This window comes from Lathyrus oleraceus, chromosome 2, assembly GCF_024323335.1.
Source record: "Lathyrus oleraceus cultivar Zhongwan6 chromosome 2, CAAS_Psat_ZW6_1.0, whole genome shotgun sequence".
Classification (NCBI taxonomy): domain Eukaryota; kingdom Viridiplantae; phylum Streptophyta; class Magnoliopsida; order Fabales; family Fabaceae; genus Lathyrus; species Lathyrus oleraceus.
The window spans coordinates 112218563-112245811 of NC_066580.1; the positions used below are offsets into that span (position 1 = coordinate 112218563).

Genomic DNA, 27249 nt, shown 5'->3' on the forward strand with positions numbered 1-27249 from the left:
AAAATTGAATGTCTAATCCTGGACATAAAGAGTGAAGTAATCATGAGAGGAATCAGGACCAAAGACAATTGCTACATATGGAGCTCTCAATTGGATTGTCCCTTAAAGTATTGGGTGAGTACAGATGCCCTCAAGAGTGATGAAAAACAAGGCTGGGGAAAATGTCACACAAAGATGTCACACCAGAAACCCAGAGGAGAAAAGGTTATGATGGCTCAAAAAACTGAGAGGTTAGACCATACAGGTGGACATTTGACCAGTCACAGGGAGAATGGAACTGTTGGGACCAAGCCACAAAGGACTCTGTGCAAAAAGGCCAAGGACAATATGGAGAAGATTTGGATGACACCTGTGAAAGCCAGGTCCAAAAATCAGATTCAACACAGATGGACAAAGTACTGTTCTAGCTATTATCACTCCATTAGGAAATTTGTTGAAGACAAATTCAGAAGTCTAAAGCTTGGACTAGAACTAGCAGACAAGCTTGGAAGGAATTTGGGTAAAATTGAATATGAGGAAGGGAAATTAGAGATTTGGACTCTTGAGAAATTATGGCAATTAAAAAGAAAAAATAAAAGAAATAAAAATAATGTTTGCCCTTTTAAAAGAAAGAGCCACATTAATGATAAATCATTCCCAAGCTTTGAAAATAGTATCTATTCCCTTAGCACACGCTACCTAAACTCAGCAATCGCCATTTCCATTCAACTTCTAAGAAAAGCTCAGCTAGGGCAAAGAAACCTTCCTCAAAAGTCCTACAACATGTCTCAACATCCATCATCATCTGGCTCCAAATCCTCCCAACATGCAAAGACTTCATCTATAGGGTTTGTAGATGAAGATGTAATAGACGTCACTCCTCTGTGCATGATACCGGGCGACACCACAGGTACCTCCTCCAATGCTGGAGATAAGCAAGGTAATACCTCTGGTAACTCCTCTCTTCCTAAAGACATGTATTACACTGATCGCGCTATAAGGAGACTGGTTACTAGAATTCTGAGTGAAGGACATAAAGTTGAAGGGGTCTCTACCCCTCTGTCCAGAAGGGAACCCTCTCCTGAGGGAGAACCCCATGCTGATAAAGATGATGATTCATCTAGATCAGAAAAAGAGGTGGCTGCTGAAGGGCTTTGCTCTCTAGGTAAAACCCTACCTAGCAAGAAACAAAATGTGCCTCAAGAAAATATTATTGATCTAGAGGAAGAAAGCACTGAAGGAGAGGATGATCCTTTGGTTCATCTGGTTAAACCTAGCATAGCTGAGAAATTAAGAACTAAGAAAGGGAAAAGTATGGCTAAAATGAGAGCTGCTAGAGTGAAAAAGACTGCAGGAATAGGACCCTCAAAACCCTGGAGCAAGGTTGAGGTTGGGAAAAGAAAAGAAAGAGACAACTCTGACTCTGAAATCCCAGACATCTCCCCTGCAAAAAGGCAGGTTGTTCAGAAATCTCCTGGCAAGGATGCTGCTGTTCATCTAGACAATATCTCCTTTCATTTGGAAGATGGAGCAGCAAAGTGGAAATATGTCATTCAGAGAAGAGTAGCCATTGAAAGAGAACTTGGACAAGAAGCTGTAGAGGTAAAGGAGGTTATTGAGCTGATCAAAAATGCTGGACTCATGAAGACTGTGGTAACTCTACCCCAATGCTATGAGGGGTTGGTTAAAGAGTTTATTGTTAATATCCCTGAGGATATTGATGATAAGAACAGCAGGGAGTTTTGCAAGGTATTTGTAAGAGGCAAATGTGTGAAATTCTCACCAAGTGTCATCAACAAGTTCCTAGGAAGAGGAATGGATGGAGGAGTAGACCTAGAAACCACAGACAATGAGGTCTGTAGGGTTATCACAGCTGGCCAAGTTAAGGAATGGCCTAATAGAAATCACTTATCAGCTGGAAAGCTCAGTGTTAAATATGCCATCCTGCACAAGATTGGCTCAGCTAATTGGATTCCTACTAATCATGCCTCTACTATCTCCATCAATCTTGGAAGAATCATTCATGCTATTGGAACAAGGGTTAACTATGATTTTGGCAAGTTCATATTTGAACAAACCATTAGACATACTTCTACAAATGCTGTGAAGTTACCCATTGCCTTCCCCTCCCTTATTTGTGGCATTATCCTGAGCCAATAACTAGGGATTCTGAGCACAAGTGACATTCCAAGCAGGAGAAAATCCCCTCTGTCCATTCATTACAAGCTGTTTGAGGGAAGTCATGTCAATGATGTCATGACATCTGCCAGAAGGGAGTCTACATCTAAAGGAAGCCTGATTGACCAACTAAAAGAGACCTGCAAAGAATTGGACAATGGTATAAGGGTGGCCAAGGCCAGAAAAGAAGCTTTAGAAGTTCTCATCTGTAGCCTGGAAAGGGAAGACATAGAAAAGGCTGGAAAGGACTCAAATACAAGATCCCAATGCAGTGCTGAAAGCTCAGAAGACTCTAAAGGTGCATGTGAAGATGAAGATGAAGGTGAAGGTGATACTTCTTCTTCTGATTAATGGTTCTTGCCTGTAATGAAGACTGGGAGGTGTGGTGGAAGCTGGGCTGCTGTTTGGAAGGCTGTTGTCTTGATTGGTTTTTGTTTTTGTATTTTGTGGCAGTCCTCTTGATGCCTGTTATGTAATATTTAGGGCTCTTAATGAGTTCCTTGGATTTGTTCATTATTCCAGCTATCACAGTTGTGTTTAATGATGGTGTGTACTTCCTGACTTTTTGTTTTAACATGCTTAATGTTATAACATCTGTTCTAACATTCTCTGCTAGGCTAATAGACATTTATTTTGTCTAATTGGTCACCTTTGGTCAATTTTGACTAAAAAGGGGGAGAAGTGCTGATATGGAAGTTGTATGTGGCTGGACAGAAGGACAACTATTATTGGAAGAAGTGCACAGGTGTTAAAACAGAATGTTTCTGTTGTTCTGTTTGCAGATGTCAAAGAGGATGTCTGATATGGTGCACAGGTGTTGATGTTGTAGCAGATGTCAGTATGACATTCTGGCTGGTACAGGTACTGGAGTTCAGTAAGCTGCTATGGTTGTTGCATGCACAGATTTAGGGGGAGAAGAAGTACCCTGGTGCATTGTGCATTTATGTGTCTTACTAGTTGCATCCATAACTAGTATATCTGATTGTTGCACAGATTTAGGGGGAGGAGAAGTACCCTTGTGCATGTGTGTCTTACTAGTAGCCATAGCTAGTAATTCTGATTGTTGCACAGATTTAGGGGGAGGAGAAGTACCCTTGTGCATGTGTGTATTACTAGTAGCCATAACTAGTAATTGTTTTGCTTCTGCTGCTGATTAAACTATTGTTATGTGGTTTAAACTGCTGATAGTTTGCCTTGTGAACAAAAAGGACATATATATGTTTTAGCCAAAATTTGCCAAAGGGGGAGTTTATTGATTCTAAGTCTTGGCAGCAATTTTGGTAAAACAAAGAGTGTTCACAAGATGTCATGTGTGATGTCTTAACATAAGATATCCTATGTACCTGCTGGAGTTAAAGAACATATGCAAGCAGGATTGTTTCAGAATGCCACTTCCAATGCTAAGGCTTCTGATATTGGTTGTACCTGCTGGAGCTTATATGGAAGACATGTTCATGCAGGATTGTTTCAGATGACATACACAATGTCATGGTATCTGATATGGCTGTACCTGCTATAAAAGGAAATTGGATTATGCAGGATTTTTCCAGGATGTCAGACCCGATGTCATGACATCCTGTACACAGAACATTCAGTATGAATGTCTGGTGTTTTGTGATTGCGCAATTAATGGCAATCTTTGGATGATTGAAGATATGGCTAGCTGGCGCATTCAATCATGGATTACAACCAGATTTACTTATTTTTCAAAGAGATCTTTACAGCTGTTATAAAAAGATTTGATTGGAAAATAGAGTTAGGGTTTTCAAGATGTCCAAGCCCAGCAGAAGGCTTCTATAAAAAGGGACTTAGAAAACCTGTTTGAACACACAACCAAGACTGAGCGAAATAGAGAGAGAGAGCTAGGGTTTGTGTCTGTTTAGTCGTAAGACTTGTAGGTCATTCAAGTCATCCATTAATGATTGAATTGGACTGATTTGTGGTTGTAATTTGTCACTCTAAAGCTGTTAAGCAAGAGTGTGTGTCTACTTGATCAAAGTTGTGAAGCAAGATCAAGTGTGTGTCTTCTTGATCAAAGCTGTGAAGCAAGATCAAGAGTGTGTCTTCTTGATTGAAACTGTGAAGTAAAATCAAGAGTTTGTAATTGAAAAGTATTTTCTTTTCACAAGGGATTGTTGTTTAAGATCACTGGTGTGTGATTGTAAGGGAAGTGAGTGGGTTCTCATATCTAAGAGTGCTTAGGTAAAAGTTGCACGGGTAGAGATTAGGTGAGAAAGACTGTAACTTGTTGAAGTGTACGGATAGTCTTTGAACTAATTCTATTTTAGTGAATTTCCTTCCTGGCTTGGTAGCCCCCAGACGTAGGTGAGTTGCACTGAACTGGGTTAACAATTGCTTGTGTTATTTGCTTTACCATTCTGTTTATTTATCCATTGTGTGTTGACAGATATCAGTGTCGTAACATTACCTTCGACATCTTATATCTGATACCAGAATTTCACAATGAATACACTATAGCTAGTAATTCCTTTTCGGTTGTCGCATAATTGACTTGCGCCTCATTTAAAACTTTACTAGCATAGTGGATGGCATGAATTTTTTTATCTCTTCTTTGACCCAAAACCGCACCAACTGCATAATCGCTTGCATCACACATAAGTTCAAAATCAAGTGTCCAATTTGGTGCAACGATTATGGGTGCGGTGACTAACTTTTCTTTCAAATCAAGGAAAGCTTTTAGACATGACTCATCGAAAAGAAATTACGTACCTTTGTTGAGCAAATTACTCAAGGGCTTTGCTATCTTTGAGAAATCCTTGATGAATCTCCGATAAAATCCGGCATGTCCGAGTAAGCTCCTTATTCCTTTTATATTTTATGGAGGTGATAATTTTTCAATGACTTCCACCTTTGCTCTATCAACTTCTAGCCCTTCGGAGGAGATTTTGTGACCGAGAACAACATCTTCGGTGACCATAAAGTTGCATTTCTCCCAATTGAGCACTAAGTTGGTTTCCACACATCTTCCCAAAACCACATCAAGATTTTTCAAGCACAAATCAAAGGACGATCCATAAACGGAGAAATCATCCATAAACACCTCAATGCATTCTTTGATCAAATCCGAGAATATCGCTTGCATACACCGTTGAAATGTTGCCGGTGCATTACATAACCCAAAAGGCATTCTTCGGTAAGCAAAGATGCCGAAAGGACATGTAAAAGCCATCTTCTCATGATCCGCCGGGTTGACCGAAATTTGGTTGTAACCCGAATAACCATCCAAGAAACAATAGAAATTTTTGCCGGCCAACCTTTCCAACATTTGGTCCATGAAAGGTAGCGGGAAGTGATATTTCCTTGTAGCTTGGTTTAGCCTTCTATAGTCAATACACATCCTCCACCCAGTTACCGTTCTAGTTGGAATCAACTCATTTTTATCATTTTTGATAACCGTCATGCCACCTTTTTTTGGAAGTACTTGCACCAGACTCACCCATTCACTATCGGAGATAGGATAAATCATTCCGGCTTCCAAGAGTTTAACAACTTCTTTCCGAACTACTTCTTTCATTGATGGATTTAAGCGCCTTTGAGGTTGTGCAACGGGTTTGAAATTTTATTCCATCATGATCTTATGCATACAATAGGCCGGACTAATACCCTTCAAGTCGGATAATACCCACCCTATTACACCTTCATTCTTTTTCAGCACTTGTATCAATTTATGCTCCTCTTTTGTGGACAAGGTATTGCTAATGATCACCGGTTTAGTACAATCATCACCAAGGAACACATACTTCAAGTGTGAAGGTAGCATTTTCAAATCTAGTTTTGGCTCTTCCACTTTCTTTTTCACATCCAAGTCTTCATTTACCTCTTCATGATAAGCAATCTCTTCACAAGACTCCAATTCATGCAAAATTGCTTCAATCTCTTTTTCTTCATTTTCGGTTAAAACATTGTAAGCTCCGATAAGAGATCTTTGTAACGGATTAGAAACATGAACTTGGTTTGCAACTTCCACTATTTCCTCCTCGGTGGCATCGATTCGGAAGGAATCATGCTTGTCATTAGGATGCTTCATGGCTTCAAAAAGATTGAAAGTTACCTCTTCATCTTGCACTCTTACTTTCATGAGTCCATCATCAATGTCAATCATCATTCGGGCTGTTTTCATGAATGGTCTTCCAAGAATTAGAGGAACATCACGATCCTCATCCATGTCCACTATCACAAAATCTACCGGAAACAAGAATTTGTCCACCTTCACTAGCATATCTTGAGCAACTCCATATGGTGAAATGGTAGACTTATCGGCTAGTTGTAAAGTCATCCTTGTAGATTTAATCTCAACATTCCCCAATCTTTTAACAATGGATAAGGGGATTAAGTTGATGCTAGATCCCAAGTTGATCAAACCATTACCAATGTAAGTGCCTCCAATGGTTACCGGTAAAACAACTCGGCCCGGATCGGATTCCTTCGTTGGGAGAGTTTTTTGGATTATGGCGCTACAACGTGCATCAAGCAAGATTGTCTCGTCTTCCACATACCTCCTTTTCTTTGTGAGAATATCCTTCATGAACTTTGCATACCGTGGCATTTGCTCTAATGCGTCGTCAAATGGAATATTTATTTGAAGTTGTTTGAATATGTCCATAAACCGTGCATAGTGTCTAGTGTTATCCTTCTTTGATGGTGCTTGCGGATAAGGTAGATGTTGAGTTGGGATGGCACTCACTCCTTTGTCTCCTTTCTTCTTCTTCTGTGGCTCGACTTCTTTCTTCATTTCCACTTCACCCTGCTGCTCTGCTAACTCCTTCTATTTCTGCTCTTTTCGCGGCACGAAGAGAGATCGCGGCGCGAACTGAACAGATTCTGTCTCTTTCTCCTTTTCACACTCCACATCCTCATTTTCATGTACAAAATCCATATCATTCTCCACTGTAATCTCCTCACTTTTTCCACTTATCAACTCTTTACCACTTCTCGTAACAATTGCTTTACAATGCTCCTTTGGATTGGTTTGAGTGTTAGCGGAGAATGACGATCCCGCGTGTTGTTCCGACAATTGCTTCGCAAGTTGTCCTACTTGGTTTTCCAAATTCTTGATTGTTGCCTCGTTGCTCTTCTGATTTGCCATGGAGGCTTGCATGAATTGTTGAAGAGTGTCCTCTAGCTTTGAATTTCCTCCTTGCGATTGTTGTCCTTGAGAATTTGGGTGTTGATAAGGACTTTGTTGCTGAAAATTTTGGTTGTTGAACCTTGATGGTTGATAACCTTGATTGTTTCTTGGATATGAGTTGTTGTGAGGTGGAGGTTGCCTTTGATAGCCTTGATTTTGGTTGTTCACATAACTCACTTCTTCCAATGGAGGACAAAAACCGGTTGGATGATCTCCTTGACATAATTCACAACATGCTACTTGATGTCTAGCTTGAGATCCTTGAATTTCCTTCATTTGTTGTGGAAGTTTGGACATTTATTGAGTGAGCAACTCCACTTGTTGAGAAAGTAGTTTGTTTTGAGCAAGAATGGCATCATTGGTATTTAACTCAAGAACTCCCGGTTTCCGTTGTGAAGGACTACGGTCATGTTGACTTTGACGATCATTGAGTGCCATCCGATCAATAATGACTTTAGCCTCTTCCGCATTCTTTGAGATAAGAGAACCACCCGCTGTAGCATCCAAAAGTGTCTTGTGAGTTGATTGGAACCCATTTAGAAAAATATGGATTTGAGTGAGTTCATCAAAACCATGGCCCTTGCATTTCCTCAACATTAACTTGAATCTTTCCCAGGCCTCATTTAGAGACTCGTTGCTTCCTTGAGTGAATACCGCAATAGCCGTTTTGGCTTCCATGAATCGGGATTGAGGAAAATATCTTTCTAGAAACTTTTCTTCTAACAAATTCCAATCCGTCATTACTCTTGGTGTTTAGTCAAGATACCACTCTTTTGCCTTTCCGACTAAGGAGTGTGGGAACATTCTCTTGAATAATGCTTCTTCACCCGCTTCCTCAATTCCCGTAGAACCCACAATCTCATAGAATTTGATGAGATGGGTATACGGATCTTCATGGTCCATTCCGGTGAATTGATTTGCATAAAGGAGTTAGAGGATTCCGGTCTTCATCTCCGTATTCCTTCCACCACGAGCAAATTGGGCATTCCTTTTGGACTATTAGCGGACATTTTGGTAGGAGTATCATCCGCCATATTTCCTTGACAAGTCTCTACAACCACTTCTTCGATTTGAACAAGTGAAGAAGTAGATACTTCCTCTCTCCGGTTCCTCTCTTCGGCTAGTTTCCTTCTTCTTCGTGTTTTGCTATTGAGCTTTCAAATTGTTCTTTCAATTTCGGGATCGAATTGAAATTGCTCCTCGGTAGCTTTTCCTCGCATGCACTAGAATCTACAAAACTAACAAACCAAGTGAAACACAAGAGTGATAGTAAGTACAAAACTTAGAACAATGAATTATTGCAATGCTTGTAATATCGAACACCAATCCCCGGCAACGGCGCCAATTTGTTGAAAAGTATATTTTCGGCAAATATTTTAATATCGTATCCACAGAGATTGGTTGTTATTACCGCCGTTCTATAATCCAAATTGTTATAAGTTTAAAATGTAACCAAGTTGTTTTGTTTGAAAAGTTATCTTTTGAGTAAAATGTCACTAAATCAATAAAATAGTTTTAATCAAATGTAAAAGGCTTGGCAAGATTGGAGTTGACTATTCAAATTTCCTATGGTTCTTTATGACAACTATATAGACTTAAGATTATTGATGATATTCAAGTATCCTCTCAATATCATTTATCTCTAAATGATATTGTGATAATCACTATATTAATGGTTAAATGATTTCTCCACCTAACTATCAATATAGCAATCTTTAATGTTTGATACAAAAAAAGAGTAGTGGATAAATTTATTTCTACAACTCATTCACTACTTGAAAGTATATTTTAAGTCAAGGTTTGAATAATCTTTCTCAACAACTACTCAAATCTAAATATTCAAAATAGGGCAAAAATATCATTCAATACACCAACAACCTTTTGTCATATACAAGAGTCAAAGGGAATACATAAACAAATAGGAATAGCTATTACCTCCAATCTTGACAAAATGGGGTTTAGCTCCTCATCATCATTTTGGACAGCAAAATGCAATGGCAAAATAAACTCTATTTTTCTTCTCCAATGTGTGAATCCATTAATGAATGTTTCTATATTTTCCATTCTGTTTTCTTAAAGAGTTGAATCTTTCCTAAAATGTTCATTTTCATCTAAAACTGAAAAGCACTCTAAAACAGATACAAAACTGTCACAATACAGCTGGCTTGAAAACAGAACACTTGGCCCAAACAAACTGCTTGTTGGTTTCGCAAGGTTCGCGGCGCCATCCCTAGTCGCGGCGCGAACTGAAGCCAATTCAGCTTCCTTGCCTTGCAAGCTTCATGTAATAATTCTCCCAAGTGTTAGTTGTCGCGTTACGCGAAAAACCGGCGGGAAAACAAGACAACAGAGCCGCCACCGTGCGTTATTTATCCCAAAAGAGGGAAAGGAAACGCTCAGAGTAAACCTGGAAAAAGCATGGTCTCGCGACCAAAGAGAATGGGATCGGGAGTCGGTTATGCGAAGGGAAGGTATTAGCACCCCTACGCATCCGTCGTACTCGACGGGATCCACGCACAATAGGAAGGAAAATGGTTGCTAAAACACTGCTCATGAACACACATACTGGCTGGAAGAGACACAAGAAAACAAACAAGACTGAAACTGACTCGGCAGGACATCGCGTCCTGGGCCTACTTAGTCTATCAGGCATAGACATCAGAGTCTAAGTAGTTCGGACTGGGGAAACGACACATGCTCGCTAGGATATCGCATCCTATGCATACGTATCTCCTTTGGACGAAGGAGAATCAGAGCATCCGTAGCTCGGCTAACACGCACACAAACAAACACAGGCAAAGGTAAACGTGGAGCCTGAATGCCAATTACTGGACTTACATCAGCATCCGAACCCAAAACACACGCACACTGGAACCCGAATGCCACTCGATGGACTTACATCAGCTTCCAAGCACACAACAAGACACAGGATGTGGAATGCCAATCGCTGGGCTTACATCCATCTCCTACACACGCAAGACAAAACAAAGACACAGGCGCCCGGAGAGATCTGCTCATCTCCTGCCTACGTACCTCATCTGGTATGAGGATCAGGGCGACGTAGTTCCCCTACGCAGGGACAAAGGTTCTAGCCTAACCAGATAACAGAGGGAGACACAACACTAGGGAGACTACGACTCGAGCCTAGATGTTGTCATGCAAAGTCAACCCTAAGTTAAGGTTTCTATCCTACTTGCATAAGCAAGCCTATCCTAACCAGGAAAGAAGCAAGCACACAAGCAAACAACATACAAGCACACATCAAATGAGAACAAGCATCTCAAACAAACATGTCAATCAGATATCCACATAGCACACGCTATAACCAAACAAGGGGTCTCAATCAATAGGTTTGACTGCCTCAGCAAGTCATCTGTACAGGCTGTTTTTGCTCTTAACCTTGCCATTGAGGGGCTAAGGTGAAGCAGATGAAAGGATGAAGTGAGGATGAGACCTCACAGCTCTTATCCCTGACCAGGGAGAGCTTCTGACAAATGAGCATGGGTCCAGAATGGAGGGACCCTTCTATACTCAGAGACTCTGACACAATGTGCACTGCACAAGATCTTGGGCTTGTGATCTCAATGCTACAACCATGTAATGGGAGCAAGGAGAAGACTCAACTGAATAGTGGGGGATAGATTGCTTATCCCTAACTTCCACCAATTGCCTCTTTTAGAGGACTTTCACCTGCTTGGCACGAAAAATAAACAACCACAATCATTGCCTCTTAAGGAGGACTTCAGACAGTTTGCCCGGTCAAATAACAGACCGGGTCTCCAGACTACATGAAGTTAGGAAGTTATACCTCAATGCAAGTTGCTTAAGCAAAGCAAAGCAAAAGTTCACAAGGAACTGAGCAACTAAAAGTACCTGGAAACAATCAAACACAGTTAGTACTCAGACAGACAAAGATAAACAGCAAGTATTAATCATCCAGACTATACAAACTAATGCACAACAAAGCAAGCTCAAAGCTCAATCCCAAACTTCACAACCTACAAAACAAAGTTATGTTAGTGTACAAACATCAAACAACATCAATTGAATTGACTTGGATCATTCTCCATACACATTGCACCTTTTCATCCTGAAAAATCAATCAAATGTTAGCAACTAGACCACTAGGCCAAGCCTAGGGTCCAAAGGCAAGAAAAATTCCTAAACAGCAAGGTATCTCTAACCAAACTCAAATTAATGTCAAACAAGAGCCAACACAATTAGTCCCATGTTCATATCATTCATTATATTCATTCCATGCACAAAACAAGGCAAACTAGTTCAAATGAAGCACCAAACATCCAAACAGAACTATTGCATTCAAATCCATATCACAACAATTCTAAAAATTCTCAAATAATTTACACCTAAACAGGGGATATTCCAGGTCTAGCATGTCAAATTTTAGCCTAATTGGACCAAGGGAACTATGTCAATGAAAATCAACAAAAACAGACACAATTACATGCTCCAAATCACAACATCAACACATGCTTCCACTTCAAAAATTCATAACTCAATGAAAACAGTAAAGAAATGAGTGAGACCAAAACAGGGATGTTCCATCATGTGTCTATTACAAGCATACCAAGTTTCATGATCATTCAATACCATATGAGCATTTCACATTAAATCTACCAACCTATGTCACATGAACTTGCACTATTTGACCAACAGAGATGAAAAATAGCAATCAATTTGAAAATGCCACATAAAATTCCACAAAAATTCACATAGCATCCTGACATGTTAATGAAACATTATGCAAAATTTCACATTATTCCAACAAGTATAGGTCACTCAAAAAAAACCAGCAAGTTGACACAATGAGGTGTGACACAAATTGTCACACCTAAGTTCCAAAATTTGTAACTCAATGACCAGGAATCCAAAATTCATAAAATGCACATGTAAATCTCCATTGATATGTCTAGAATCACCACAAAAATTTTCAGACATTTATTTGTAAGCATGAGAATTTCACATTGGATTTGGTATAATGTATCAAAAATGAGTACATGTGAAACAAGCCTAGGTCAAACAAAATTCCTACCATGCACAACCTTCAAAAATGAGTCAAATAAATCCTACAGTCAACAACAAAGTCAACACAAAAATTTCCGCATTTTTCTGATTTTTTATGATTTTTTATGAATTTTTTAAAGTCTTTATGAATATTTTTAGAATTTTTATGAATTAATTGAAATTTAGTAATGGCAGACTTGTAATTATGTGAGGCGGGAGCGGGAAACGCCTGATTCAAATTTTCAAACGGATTTGAAGATCTAACACACTAATCTTCATCGTTTTGCCCAGGAAAATTCCAGAAATCCTATGAACACATGATCCATGAATCCTAACCAAAATGAACAAATGGATAGCCGTTGGACTCGTCTAAGCACGAGGATCTCGAATATCAACTTAATTTCATCTAAAAGTTCCTAAATCTTGCAAACCGATGAAATTAGGGTTTCACATCGCATCTTTAAATCCAGATTTCCTGAGCTATAGTCATCTATTTCATAAACTAAACACATCACTGAACTCCACATGAGATGAACTTTAAAACGCATATAACCATCAAGCATTTTATGAAATTCGAAATTCACTCACCTGGAAATTGCAGCGCTGGAATTGGATGGATTCGTGTGTTTTGGCTTCAAACAGATGTAGCATAATCCTCAGGAAGGTGAATGATGCGTTCAGATTTGCTTGATTCCACTCCTAGTGCTCATAATCACGATTTGCCATTGATGATGAATCCTTGTACAGTCACGATTCCACACTCCTTGCCTTCCAATCTTCACAAACAGTTGGAGATGATGATGAGAGGAGTTCAAATCAAAAAGAAACTCGAAGATTGATCAACAATTGATGAAGTTTGATGAAGTTGAAGGTTTTGTGTTCTTGAGGAAATTGAGAGAATTGGAGAGTTTTCAGATCTGGTTTTGGGAAGTGTGAGTTTCTGTTAGGATTAGAATGTGATTATGAATATATATGATACCTTAATCCAAGCTTAATCATGTAATTAGCCAACTTGCATTTGATTAGTGAAAATGTTAATTTTCAAGTGAGGGCAAAATAGTATTTTCACATACAAGCCAATGCCAGCTCATGGACAGCTCACACACTCTCTAAATGACATGTGTGAGCCGTTGCAACTTGTCTCACTCTCATTGGATGCATATTTCTCATTTTCACCATGTAATTGCACTTTGTCCAATTTTGCACTTTCATTCCACAAGCCAATTTCCAAACCATGAAGCCTAGCCATGTAATGATGATTCCAACAAGTTTCAAATACCATTTGTGAGGTGTAGCAAAAATCCCCACTCAAAAATTCCAATTATTTCACAAGTTGGACAATTTTGCCCCTGGTCCACTTAACTGTCCAGTTGAAATTTGACTTTTTGCACTGGCCACTTTTGAGAAAATCCAATTATGCACCATGAAAGTACATGTCGAATGGAGTTTGTGCATATAAAGAACTTGCAATTTGGACAAACCATGTGGAGATTATGGCCTCCTGATTATGGGTCATTTCTGAAATTCACTGAGCCCTAATTTTCCAACCATGCATTGGATTTTCAAGTTCTTGGACTTTTTGGAAAGGTGAGGTCAAGCTCTTCAACTTTCATGTTGGACAAAATTCCATTTGAAGCTTGTAGGATGAAGTTATTTTGAGGGGAAAAAGTTTCCATTTTGGGCAGCTGAAATTACAGGTCACCTGCTATTTTTGGAAACTTTCTGTCTGACCTCCAAATCTTCAACCTTGGTCTTTGATATGTCAAATGAGACTCATATGGACATGAATGAGGCCTCTCAAACCATTTCCCACCTTCCAATCCATAAAATCGGGCACAGTTGACCACAGTTGACTTTCTAGGGTTTCTGGTTGACTGAACAATGACTGGTGACTTCTGAGCAGCCAACCTTTGGTCAAACCACTTCAAAATGATCCTTAGACCATATGAGCTTGATAGATCAACCCTAGGGCCTTGTCCCAATAAAAATGGCACTCACTTGCTTGATTGATTGATTCTCCTGATCAGTCTGACCCAATCCATCAATTGAGCTTTGCACTTGGGCAAATGGACAATGCAATGTTATGCAGTGGCCTATGTTATGTTATGACCTAATATGAAATGAATGTAAACAATGGTAGGGTGCTAATTTGAGGTGCTACATTAGTCTACCAAATTATGCCTCCAAATTGCCATTGAAACTTCTTCTAAATTATGCTTATGCACTTTGTGAAGGAGAATTGCGATCCAAAACGCAGCGAAAATTAAAATTTTCTCCTTTATAGATCCTTACGAATGGTCATGATCAGTGATAGAATATTTACCTCTTGTGACGATTGAAACCTTTGGTGCAGATCTCTTGTGACGATCAAAACCTTTGATGCAAATTGTCATACGGTGAACTGACTTTGTGTGTTTTGCTTTTTATCGCAATGTCGCGGATAGCAAGAGTCGCCACCGACTTTTCTTTTATCCAATAAGGAAAGGTGGAAAAGAACAGGAAAGACCTCAATAGATTTTGGGTTCGGGAGGTACATTATACAAAGGGAAGGTATTAGCACCCTTTGTATCCATGGTTATCCATGGGCTCTTAATTGCTGGATCACTTATATTTTTGTCTGAAAAGTGTTGGTGAATTGTTTAAAAATGTTTCGAAAATAAGAGTTTAACTTTGTAATGATTCTCGTATGAATGTATACAAAGTATTTATCTCGTTTGATTTTGAAAGTTGTTTAGAAAAATATAACTCGGTAATGATTCTCGTATGAATGTATACCAAGTGGTGATTTTCTAAAAGAGGTTTTGAAAGTGTGAAGGGGTGGAAAATGTTTTAGGTTATGATCCAGTAATTGAGAGTTATACCTTCCTAAGGTCGTTATAAACGTTTCCTATCCTTATGAGGGTAAAACTGTCCTTACTATTGAGAAGTAAGTAATTTTACCCTTTGGATGTTTAAGGGTCATCGTAGGGTCACCGATAGGTCATTGAAGGCAACAGTTGCAAGGATACCTTAGCATTCGAAGGGACGATCATCATTTAACCGTAGGCTACACCGAAGGGTCATCGAGGGACAAAAATCGTATTTTCGAAGGCAACATCCGAGGGACCATGATTTATTTTATGATGATTTAACCGAAGGGCCGTTGCTAAGTGTATCCCTACATTCGCGGGACATGACCGTTATACCGTAATACCGTAGGGCAAAAGAGAGGTCCAAGATCACATATTTAGAGGCCATGTTTTAAAGTTAATTAGGTAATTAGGGTGAATCTCCACATTAAAATCAATACATTAAAAATAATACATTAAAATTAATACATTAAAATTTATTAAGCAATTTAGGGCAGCTCTTCACAAGGGTATCCCACAAATAAAGTGGAAGACCTAAACAACAATCTTTTCCTGGGGTGTATGAACCTTTGCAACATTCAGCGAACGGGTTAGAATACCAAATCAGGGTGCAATCGAGGATTACACCGCAAAAGAAATCACAACAGTAATATGATCAGATAAACAATGCCTGGCTATGATAAAACATGAATGAAAAATCAGAATGGAAAAGTCGGCTACTGTCAGGTTCGCGCCTGCCTCGCCTAGCGAAGGCTTAGCGAATACTCGCTTCATGCTCGCTTAGCGACGTGCTAGCGAGCGACTGCGGATTCTGGTTTTGATATCAGTACAATTTCAACCAATTTTATGCCTTATGGCTTTCATTACAGCAATTATATGGTTAATCATTTAAGGTATTCAAGTGCACACTACGATTCACATGACAAACTTAAGATATTTTCATAAATTTAATCATAATGCCATATGCAAATTAAGAACATAAGGTAGTAATAGCAATGCCAACCTGTTTGTAATCGAATTGTAACCTTGAATTGGCCGACCGGATCGAATTGAGCGGAAGTGACCTTGCTGCCGCCGGCTTTTCCTTCAGGGTTTCTCGGAATTCTCAGGGCTAGCCTCCAGGGTTTTCCGTCTGTGAGCGCGAGGGTTTGCTTGCTAGGGTTCTCCTTTCGTCCTCTTTCGTTCTCCTTCTCATTACTGAAGTGCTGGTATTTATAATGCTCTTTTTCATGACCTAATGGGCTCAGAATGAAGCCCGAAATTTTCTGTTGTCTGTCAGCTTCGCTAGGCGAGCGTGTAGCGAACGTGTAGCGAACGTTCGCTAGGCGAGCGTGTAGCGAACGTGTAGCGAACGTTCGCTAGGCGAGCGTGTAGCGAACGCGTAGCGAACAGGCCAGTTTGGGCCGTTTTCTGGATTGGGCCATTCGTGAGCTGGGCCTTTGTTCCTTTAAGATCAGTGTCATAAAAATGAGTCGGAGTGCCCTGAAAAATGTCTTGAAATATTAATGGGCAAATTTTGGGGTATGACAGCTGCCCCTGTTCAATATTCTTGAACCGAGAGAGTCAGAATGGTATGTACGCCATTCGTGGTCTGGAGGTGGAAGATTATTGAACACTTAGAATGCCCCCAAAATTTGCACTTGTCAATTAGTTAGTCTTGATGGAGATGGGCTTAAAGATGCCATCTAGGAAGTTTGATGATGAGAGCTTCAAAGTACGTCGTACGTTAGAAGATATCTGAAGTCATGGGTGTCCCTGGGTCATACGCTAGACCGTATAGTGGGTCATTCATTAGGCCGTCGACTTCCCTGGGGATTTAGAATGGGCCGTCCGTTAGGCTGCATCTGACGAAAAGTAGTCGTACGCTAGACTACACCTCGGAATGTACCGTATGCTAGGTAGTATCTGAGGAAAGAACATCCAAATGGGTCGTATGCTAGACCGTATCGGACTTGTTGGAGGAGTCGTATGCTGTGCCGAATCAGGATGAGGTAAGAATCCGAATGAGTCATACACTGCTGGGGATAAAGGATCAAAATGGATCGTACGCTATATCGTATCTGAGTTGCGGAACGAGCCGTCCGTTAGGCTGTATCGTTACTGGGGGTGAAGGATCAGGATGGATCGTATGCTAGATCGTATCTGAGTTGTAGACTGAGCCGTCCGTTAGGCTGTACCTGGTGATGAAGGGGGTAGTCATACGCCAGACTACACTTCAGAATGTACCGTACGCTAGGTAGCATTTGAGGGGATGAACATCCAAGCGGGTCGTAAGCTAGACCGTCTCTGAGTAGCAGAACGAGCCGTCCGTTAGGCTGCATCTGATAATAAAGGGTGTCGCGGCTGGAAAAATGACAGAGTCGCCACCATCCTTTATTCGTTCCTAAGGAACAGGGAAATAATGATAAAACCTAATAGTTAAGGTGAGATACTAGGTTCGGGAGTCAGTTAAGTAAGGGGAAGGTGTTAGGCACCCATTACCTCCATTGTACTCAATGGGATCCTCCTCTAATTCTAGGGTTAATGTGTTCTTGAGATGTTTGCTTTATTAATTATTATTGATTAATTATTTATCTATTTATTGAAAATTATTTTATTATTTAAAAGAAAATTGATTGACTAAGAAAGGAAGACTTAAAGATGTTTTTGATTATTGTACTCGCTAGAGTTTACAACTCTATGCCTACGTACCTCCAAGTTCATTGAAGGATCAGAGTCCCGTAGTTCTGGTAGAAAAAAGTTGTTTGTTGATTGTTTTTATCCCTTGAAGATTCTCACGCACCGGGGGCAGAGAAGTGATTGATTTTAAGAAAATGCCTCAATACACTAGGGTAGAGGACTTATAGTTTGAAGTGTGTTGAATTTGATTTTATCCCTAGATTGTTTGTAAAGATAGTATTTAACAAAAAAAAATAGTGATTATAATAGAATGTTATACATAATCCTTTATCCCGATTTTATCCCTCACTTAACCCTTCAAAACCTTAGAGTTTTATCCCATATTTTATCCCATGTCCTTGTCCAATTTGATTTGAAAATATAATTTAGTTTAATTAAGAAAGTTAAATAAAATTTAATAAGATATATCCCTTATCCCAATTTTATCCCTAATTTACATCCCTTAAAATTCTAGAATTTATCCTTAAATTTTATCCCATAATTATCCCTGAATTACCTTATAATTTTATCCCGTAAATTTTATCCCTTGTTTTTATCCCTTGAAATTGTTATAGAATTTTATACATGTTTGTCCCTTGATATATCGCTTGTGTTTGTCCCTTGATATATCGCTTGTGTTTGTCCCTTGATATATCGCTTGTGTTTGTCCCTTGATGTATCGCTTGTTTTTATCCCTTGATGTATCCCTTGTTTTTATCCCTCGTTTTTATCCCTGATTTTTATCCCTGATTTTTATCCCTGATTTTTATCCCTGATTTTTATCCCTGATTTTTATCCCTGATTTTTTTATCTCGCGAAATTGTTAAAACCCTTAGAATTTGTCATAGAATTTTATCCCATAAATTTCATCCTTTATTTTCATCCCTTATTTTTATCCCTTATTTTTATCCCATAAATTTTTATCCCTTAACCCTGAGATTTTATCCCGTAAAATTATCCCATATTATCCATAATTTTTTTTTATCCCAAATTTCTATCCCATAATTATCCCAAATAATTTTATATTATTTATTCCTTATAGATACCATACAAGACTTTTCAAACTTTCACATATTTTAATAATTAGTTGAAAAAATTATAAAAGCTAATATAAGTTATATACAAACATACTTAACTCATAAAAATGTTAAACAAAATTTCGAAGCAATTATAATAGCAAAATATGTATATTAAGGTGTGAAAAAAAGAACCAACCTACGGGATCGAGGTATATCCCGGTGAACCAAATTATTAAGCCTTTGAATTCTCTCCCTTCTTATGTGCTTGATTCGATCTTTTCCTTCTTCCTTTTTCTTTTGTCCTTGAACTGATCTTCCCCTTTTGCGAATAGGTGCCGACAGAAATTTTATGATATGTATTTTGTGAATTATCGATCCCTTCTCTATCCCCTTTTTTCTCTTGTTTTTTATGGTGACTTTTCTTTCAATTTATAAGAGAATTGGAATTAAATAGTGTTAATTGTTTTGATATTCTTTCCCACTTTGAATTAGGGAAGCAATTAAATGAGTTTGAATTGGATTAAAAGAGATTCAATTTTTTTAATATTTGAGCGTATGATAAACTTGAAAATTGGGATATGAATTTTGATGGAGATCTGGATATTCAAGAAATATATTCTTAGATTTGGAAATTTGGGGATTTCATTTTAATTTTGGAGTAATGATAATAACAATATTTATTTTAGGGGTTTGTTTTGATAATGATAATAACTAGCGAATTTAATAATAGTAAAAAGAATTTTTTTATAATAATGGAAACATTTTATTAATTATATTATTGTTATTTTTATTAAAAAATATTAATTTTAATTTATCAATATGTATCAAATATATATTTGTCTTTGTCTCGTACATGAATTGTGCATGACAACAAAATCTATAAAAACTATGTTTTTTAGTAATATTTAAAATTTAGAGTTAATGTTTATTATAAATGTTCTTATTGTTATATGAATTTTATTAAAAATTTAAATTTATTTATATCTTAATTCTAATACATTTTTTTAGATGTACAATGATCATTAATTAAATAATTTGTAAACGATATTATAAACAAACTTAATACAATAAAAGTATAATATTATTAATTTATTGTTATGGTAAATAAAATGTAAAACACTCTCTATAAAAAAACATTTTACAACTTAAAATTCAATTTTAAGCGTCATATAAATCTATTCTATTTGATGATAACGCTTTCTTTTTTGGAAGTATTGATTTTGGAATATTGGGACTTCTAATAATAATAATAACATAGGAATGAATTCCATAATAATTTATAATGATTCATAATTCTATTCTAGTTTGGTTTGGGAAAGCCTTTGAATGACTTGATTTTGGTTTAAATTTGGGATATGTTTTTTTTTAGAACGTAAACCATGTGATATATTAGGATATATGTGATAAGATTTGTTCTAGTTTTGGATTAAAATCATGTACTTGAAATCATGTACTAAATCTGGAGTATTTGAGATTTTAGGATCTTTTTATTAACAATAATAATAATGCAAATTAATACCTATTAACCAATCACTAAATTGATAATAATTAACTTAATAACAAAATCTCTTGAAAATAACTAATAGTATTAAATGTAATAATATATACATATATTTTTTTTATTTTCTTGGTTTATTAGGATTTTAATAGAACGATTCCAATTTTATCAACGTTTGGATTTTTTCTCTTTTTTTTTATTTCTTTAAATTAATTTTGGGATCTTAAAAATAAAAAATAAAAAATAAAAATAAAAGTAAAAATAAAAAGTGACAAATTTGATAATAATGAAAAATAAAAATAAATAAATATGCAATTTTTTTCTCTAATAATAACAATATACTAGTACTATAAAGGTTTTTTTTTTTATATTTTTAGTAACCAATTTGGTTAAAACTTAAATTAAAATAGTATCATGTTAATTAGAAGGAAATTAACTTAATTAAATCTAATAAATAAACTGCATTTAAAATAAAATATTTTTTATTATTTTATGCGTAAAATCAGGGTTTTAATGAAAAATTAATATTTTTTTTTATGCATAATAACAAAAAAAATAAAAATTAATAATAAAACATAAAAATAAATTTTTTCTGATTTTTTTTTTGTAATTTAAAAAACAAAATAGCGATAAAGTTAACAGCAAGTAAAAAGGGAAAAATACAAAAAAATGAAAAATATAGGGTTTGAACTCATGACCTTATGCTTGCATTCCTTACATATGCTCCTTTACCAAGTGTGTCATTTCATTTATTTGAAATAAAATGGCGCTAGAAAACATGTGAAGGGTGGGCAAAATTTGGGGTACGACAGCTGCCCCTATTTAATCAGCTTCAAACTGAGAGGATGATGACGTTGAGCCTTCATCTTCTCATGGTGGAAGATGATTAAATATAGAGAGAGACCCTAATTTTGACCACGTAGTCAGTAGATTCTGGGAATACGTAATGATTGAACAATATTTGATGCTCTAATGGGATCAAGACCAACCTTTGATGAAACCCCAATAATACCCTGACGATTAATTTTAGTCCAATTGAGTGAAATTTGCATATAATTCCTATGATCACCCGACCATGTTATTGAAATTGGGTAGGACTCTGACGATCCTCCGGTCGTTGATTGATAAAACCTTGGTAGAACCCCTGATAGAACTCCTAACAAAATCCCTGGCGAAATTCCTTGTGAAACCCCTGATACAACTTTTGATGGGACTCATGATGATGAGATCCTAATGAAATCCTTTGACAAATCCCTGATGAAACCCTTGGATTAATCCCTTTTGATCAGTTTCAACCTCACCGTGTGAAACTTGCACACAATTCCTATGATCATCGAATCATGTTGTTGGAATCTGGTTGGACTTTAGTGATACCTTGATTACTCTGGATGAAACCCACTTCGATAAAATTCTGGTAGAACCCCTTGATGAGAATCTGGTGGAATCCCTTGATGAAAATCTGGTGAAACCCCTTTAATAATAGTGTGATAGAACCCCTTGATAATAACCTTTGTTGAACCTTTTTGGTGAAACCCTGTGGATAATATTTTGATCAAAACCCTTTGATATAAACCCTTTGATGAAACTTCAGATGGAATCCCTAGATGAACCCTTTATAAAATCCTTTTGATGAAATCCCTTGATGAAACCCCTTGATAGAAATCTGGTAAAACCCCTTAATGGAACCCCTTGATGAAACTCCTGATGGAATCCCTAGATGAACCCTTTATAAAATCCTTTTGATGAAATCCCTTGATGAAACCCCTTGATAGAAATCTGGTAAAACCCCTTAATGGAACCCCTTGATGAAACTCCTGATGGAATCCCTAGATGAACCCTTTATAAAATCCTTTTGATGAAATCCCTTGATGAAACCCCTTGATAGAAATCTGGTAAAACCCCTTAATGGAACCCCTTGATGAAACTCCTGATGGAATCCCTAGATGAACCCTTTATAAAATCCTTTTGATGAAATCCCTTGATGAAACCCCTTGATAGAAATCTGGTAAACCCCCTTAATGGAACCCCTTGATGAAACTCCTAATAGAATCCCTTGATACAATCCTTTGATGAAACCCCTGATGAAATCTTTAGTGAAACCCACGGTGAAACCCTGGCGGAACCCTTTGATAAAACCGTGGTGAAACCCCTATGATTAAAATATGATGAAATCCCTAATGAAACCCTTAATGGAACCTTTGACGAAACCTCTTGATGAAACCCTTTTTGATCAAATTTAACCCTTCTGGATGAAACTTGCATACGATTCCTATGATCATCTGATCATTTTATGAGAATCGGGTAGTACTCTACTGATACCCTAATCACTCTAGATGAAACCCCTTGGTAAAATTCTGGAAGAACCCCTTGATGGAATCTTTTGATGACATTCTAGATAAACCCTTTTTGATAAAATCCCTTGACAAAACCCTTTTGATAAAATCCCTTGATGAAATTCTGGCAGAACCCTTTGATAGAAAACTCTGGTGAAACCCTTTGATAAATCTATGATGAAACCCCTTGATAATAACACTTTGTTGAAATTTCTTAGTAAAACCCTAGTGAACCCTCGGCGGATAGTCTCTGATGAAAACCCCTTGATTGAACCCCTTTGGTAAAACTCCTTTGATAAAATCCCTTGGTAGAACCCATTGATGAAAATCCTTTATACTTCTGATGAAACCCCTAATGGAAATCATGGTAAAAATTCTTTGATGAAACCCTTGGTGGACCCCCTTGATAAACCCCAGTGGAACCCTTTGATAAAACCCTGGTGTATTTGATTCAACGCATCCCTTGTGTGGGTTAGGTTAATAACATGGAGATGTGAGAGGTGAAGACCCGCTAAATAGTTGATAACGATCATTCTGGATGACCGACTACCGGATAGATTCCTCTGACGACTCACGGTGAGTGAGTTTGTTGGGAAGGTCCTTTATTGAAAAGGCTATATGGAGATGGTTACTTATTGGGGAAGCCCAATAAGCGTTCTTACTTGGGAATTGTACTTGTATAGCTGGGGATTGAGAATTCAATCGTCCTCGATATAAGAACCAATGCTAAATAAATTATCATTGTTGTAAAGCCCCGAGAGTAGTGATAGTGGTATAAGAACTAAAAGAAGTAACAACGGTAGAAGAACCGTAAACTGAAATGACAAACGGTATAAGAAACCATACAAATGAATTGATAAACAGTGTAAGAACCAAAATGAATGGATGAAAATGACATAAAACCCAAAGTGAGTAAATGACAACGGTGTAAGAGCCGAAGTGACTGAGTGACAATAGTGTAAGAACCAAAGTGATTAGTGGTGTAAGAACCAAAGTGACAATGGTAATAGAACTTTTATTGAGGAGTTCTCTAAGAAGACATGAATAAAAGAAGATTGACAAAAGAACTCGATGTCCTTAATGGGGAAGACTAGTGTCACGTAAGATGACTGTCTACTAGGGAATATGCTTCCAGGAGAGGTTCCCTAAGGAGCGCGGGGGTTGGAGAAAGCCCTAAGAAATCCCTGCAAGGATCTGGTGAAGGAATTGTATACCATTAGGGCATACTAGGGACAATGCTGCTAAGTATTTTCTGCTTGGAGAATGAGTTCCAAGGATACTTGCGGGGGAATTGTCCTTAAGACTAACCCACTGGGTGTCCAATGAAAAAAGAGCTCGGGAGAAGCTTGGACTGAGATCTATCATCGATTAACTGGGGATATCCAGACTCTCACGATGAGTCTTGAGTCTTAGTCTGTGTTATGTATCTATGTTATGTATGCATGTTATGCTGTGTCATTTATGCATGTTTAGTGTTTGTATGGTATAATGATCCACATTAATGGATATGCTACGCGTGATATGATGTATTAATGCAATGATTGATGCATGCAATGTATTAGTCTTGGTTTGCATCGCTAAAGGTTGGGCCATTTGTAGGTATTGAGTGCCAAGCAAGGTTGGGCTTTTGTGATATGCCAATCAAGGTTGGGCTTTTGGGGTGAATGCCAAATGAGGTTGGGCTTTTTAGATGTAGGTGCCAAGTAAGATTGGGCCTTTTTATGGTGCCAAGTAAGATTGGGATTTTGTATATGTTAGATCCATGTTATGGGAATGTGCTATATGAATGAGATGATATGAGTGGTTTGACGCTAGAGCGTAGCGACATGATTAATGCATGACAATGATTTGAATGTTTCCACAAGTGCCCCTGTGGTGGGTCGTGGACTGTTAGGGATTAGAGAGGTTGTTTGTGTAACCAAGTTATTTTGTCAAAAGGTGGTAGGGTGTTACGCTAGCATGGCTTCCCGATACCCGTTTGAAACTTGACGATTGTTGATCTATGATAGATCTTGTACATGCCTCTTGAAAGTATTGAGAGGGATTGTCCCTGTAGTATCCTATAGTTGCCCATGTCTGTTAGGTCTTTGAAGAAATTCATGTCAATATGAATTTGAAATGACTTAGCCATACCATGCACTTGAGATGTCATGCCGTAATTTTAGCCTTGGAGAGATCCGTCCTTGACTAACCGACCCTTAGAATGATATTTCCCCAGATGAATTGTTCTTTTGAAGTGGTCTCTTTTGATCAAGCCTTATGGCGGTCTGTCCCAGATTGATAAAGCCTTAGAGGGTATTTCCTGAAAAGGAACTTGGATCCCATCATGATGTAGTATGACTCAGATAAGGAATACCCCTAGTATATAAATCTTGCAAGGCAGGCCCATGATTAAATGGTGCTTGACCAATTCTTAGATTGATTTGTCCCAAGTCACTAGGATCTGGAAGAGTTGCATTACAAAAGACTTAGGTCCCACAATGTTGCGATGTGACCTTCATATGAATTACCCCAGTATTTGAACTTTTGAAAAGTATGCCCCAAATTAGATTACTTTATGGAGTAATTGGCCTCACTATGCCCTTGAGTTGGTATGTCCCAGTATGGGAGTCTTGAAAGGTATGCTTCTGATCATGAGGGTCATGGATGTTATTTGACATAGGTGTGCCAAATATTGAAATGTTTCTCCTCTAGTCAATAGGATCTTCAGATGATGTGCCCCTATGATTATAAGGATTTTCCCTCTAACTGGAAGGATCCTTAGGTGACTTTCCCCTAGTCCATAATGTCTCGAAGTGGTGTGCCCCTGATCAGACCATTGTTGATATTTCCTTGGTGCTAAGTATTGATTCGCGAAAAAATGTTCCTTTTTGAAAAGTAATTCTAACATCATGCTCATGCAAGTTTTTGAAATTGAAAATTGTTACGGAAAATAGATATGGTGTATATAGATGATATATGGCCATGAGGTTGGCACAAATGAAGATGTGATAGAACAATATGGTTAGTAACAAACATTCAGAGTCAGTTTAACGCAAATTTTACTGAGTATGCTTTCATAGTGAACCTAGCTTCAATTAGGACTTTTAAATGTTATAACGTGGCTTGGTTCACGGTTTATGAAACAAAAGATATAAGGCTCAAATTTTTATTAAGACCCACCCCTTCTCCTTGATGATCTTCATTCCTAAATCCAATTACTTCAACGAATGCATTTAGTCTACAAGAGAATTTTGATAATGATTATGGATATAATGATTCAAGCACTAATGAGATTCTTGAGGTGGAAGTCACCTACTTTCACTTACAAGATTATTTCCCTTTTTTTTTTTAATCCCTATTTTTGCACGGACCAATTCTTTTGAATTGTGGTCCATCGGGATGCCCCTTTTGCCTAAGTCAACTCTGTTTTAGTTTTTGACTTAGCGGGCTTTTTTTTAAACACGATGCCCTAACTTTTGCCTAAGTAAAAAAAAATTCTGGTTGTTTCCCTTTTTTTTACTTAGCGAGCTCTTTTTGGAATAATTCATGTGTTCTTTTTTTTTTCTTTGATATTTCGAAAGTTGTGACTGCCTTGTTAGCTATTGTGAGCTTTGTCCCCATTGCTTCCTCAATGTTGAATGGTGTAAGGAAGATGTTGCTTGAACCTTTTACTGATGTGATTATGGAATAGTTCTCTTGAGACTAGAATGCATCATTGACTTAATTGAAACTACCCTGCCCCTGGTTAATATTAAGGGTTTTTATAAATAGAAAAAGAAACAACAACTTCTGGCTCGAGGGGGTTGACTACGGATTAACTCCTTATTTCTCCAGTGTTTGGGAAGTGAAACAATGCCTTACATCATCAGCCAGGTCTTACTATTAAAAGCATACTCAGCAAATTCAGTTATTTATTACATCATTCTCCTCTTAAGTTTGTTAAGAGGTAAAAGTGAAATGGAAAATTTTGATTTTTTAGCAAGTGATGGCATAGAAGAGAGTGTAAACGAATGGATTGATTCAAAAATATGCATGCTCGTTTTATTAAAATTACTTTTCAAAGAGTACAAATTTTAAATACAAACAACCCTTAGCAAAAAAGAAATTACAACTAGCAATGATAAAGTCTATTGATTTCAGGGATGAGCTTCATTGTTGATCCACTGTCTTTAGGGGATGCCTTTTTTAATGTCCTTGCACTTTGTTAAAGTAAGGGTAACCATTCACCAATGGGACTCCCTCTTTGAAAGTCAATTGTAGGTCTTGTACTTTGTGCTTACATTAGGCATTCTCGTCATGACTTATAGGGTATAGACGAGGAGAAAGACCAAATGATTGTAGCTTTACTATGGCACTTCTGAGTAAGTCATGAGACATTGGTGTAGGATCCAGTTTCCTTCCAGACTTCATTTGTTGTGATTGATGAGGCACATGAGGCTACTGCTGAAGAAGATATTGTTGCAGACCTTGTTGCGGTGGCATTATCCAGTGTTGTATTTGAGGCTCTAGGTAGGTCGTGACTTGCATGGTGAAGGGTTGCCTTTTCTCTTCAATGGTATTTTCCCTTATTGAGACGTCC

At 37.7% G+C, this 27249-nt stretch overlaps 1 protein-coding gene across 1 annotated transcript; it reads left to right on the forward strand.

Annotated features, from left to right (window-relative positions):
* The first annotated feature begins 762 nt into the window (after nt 1-762).
* On the forward strand, nt 763-27190 carry LOC127122136 (uncharacterized). Its single transcript, XM_051052525.1, has 2 exons — nt 763-1728; nt 27056-27190. The coding sequence occupies exons 1-2, from the start codon at nt 763-765 to the stop codon at nt 27188-27190; spliced, it is 1101 nt and encodes a 366-aa protein (XP_050908482.1).
* The last annotated feature ends 59 nt before the right edge of the window (nt 27191-27249 follow it).

Bases quoted from the DNA above. Each gene is read 5' to 3' on its own strand.
- LOC127122136 (XM_051052525.1), top strand. From the start codon at position 763: ATGTCTCAACATCCATCATCATCTGGCTCCAAATCCTCCCAACATGCA. The intron at 1,729-27,055 runs GTATTTGTAAGA...ACATTGGTGTAG, and splicing joins ACAGCAGGGAGTTTTGCAAG to GATCCAGTTTCCTTCCAGAC.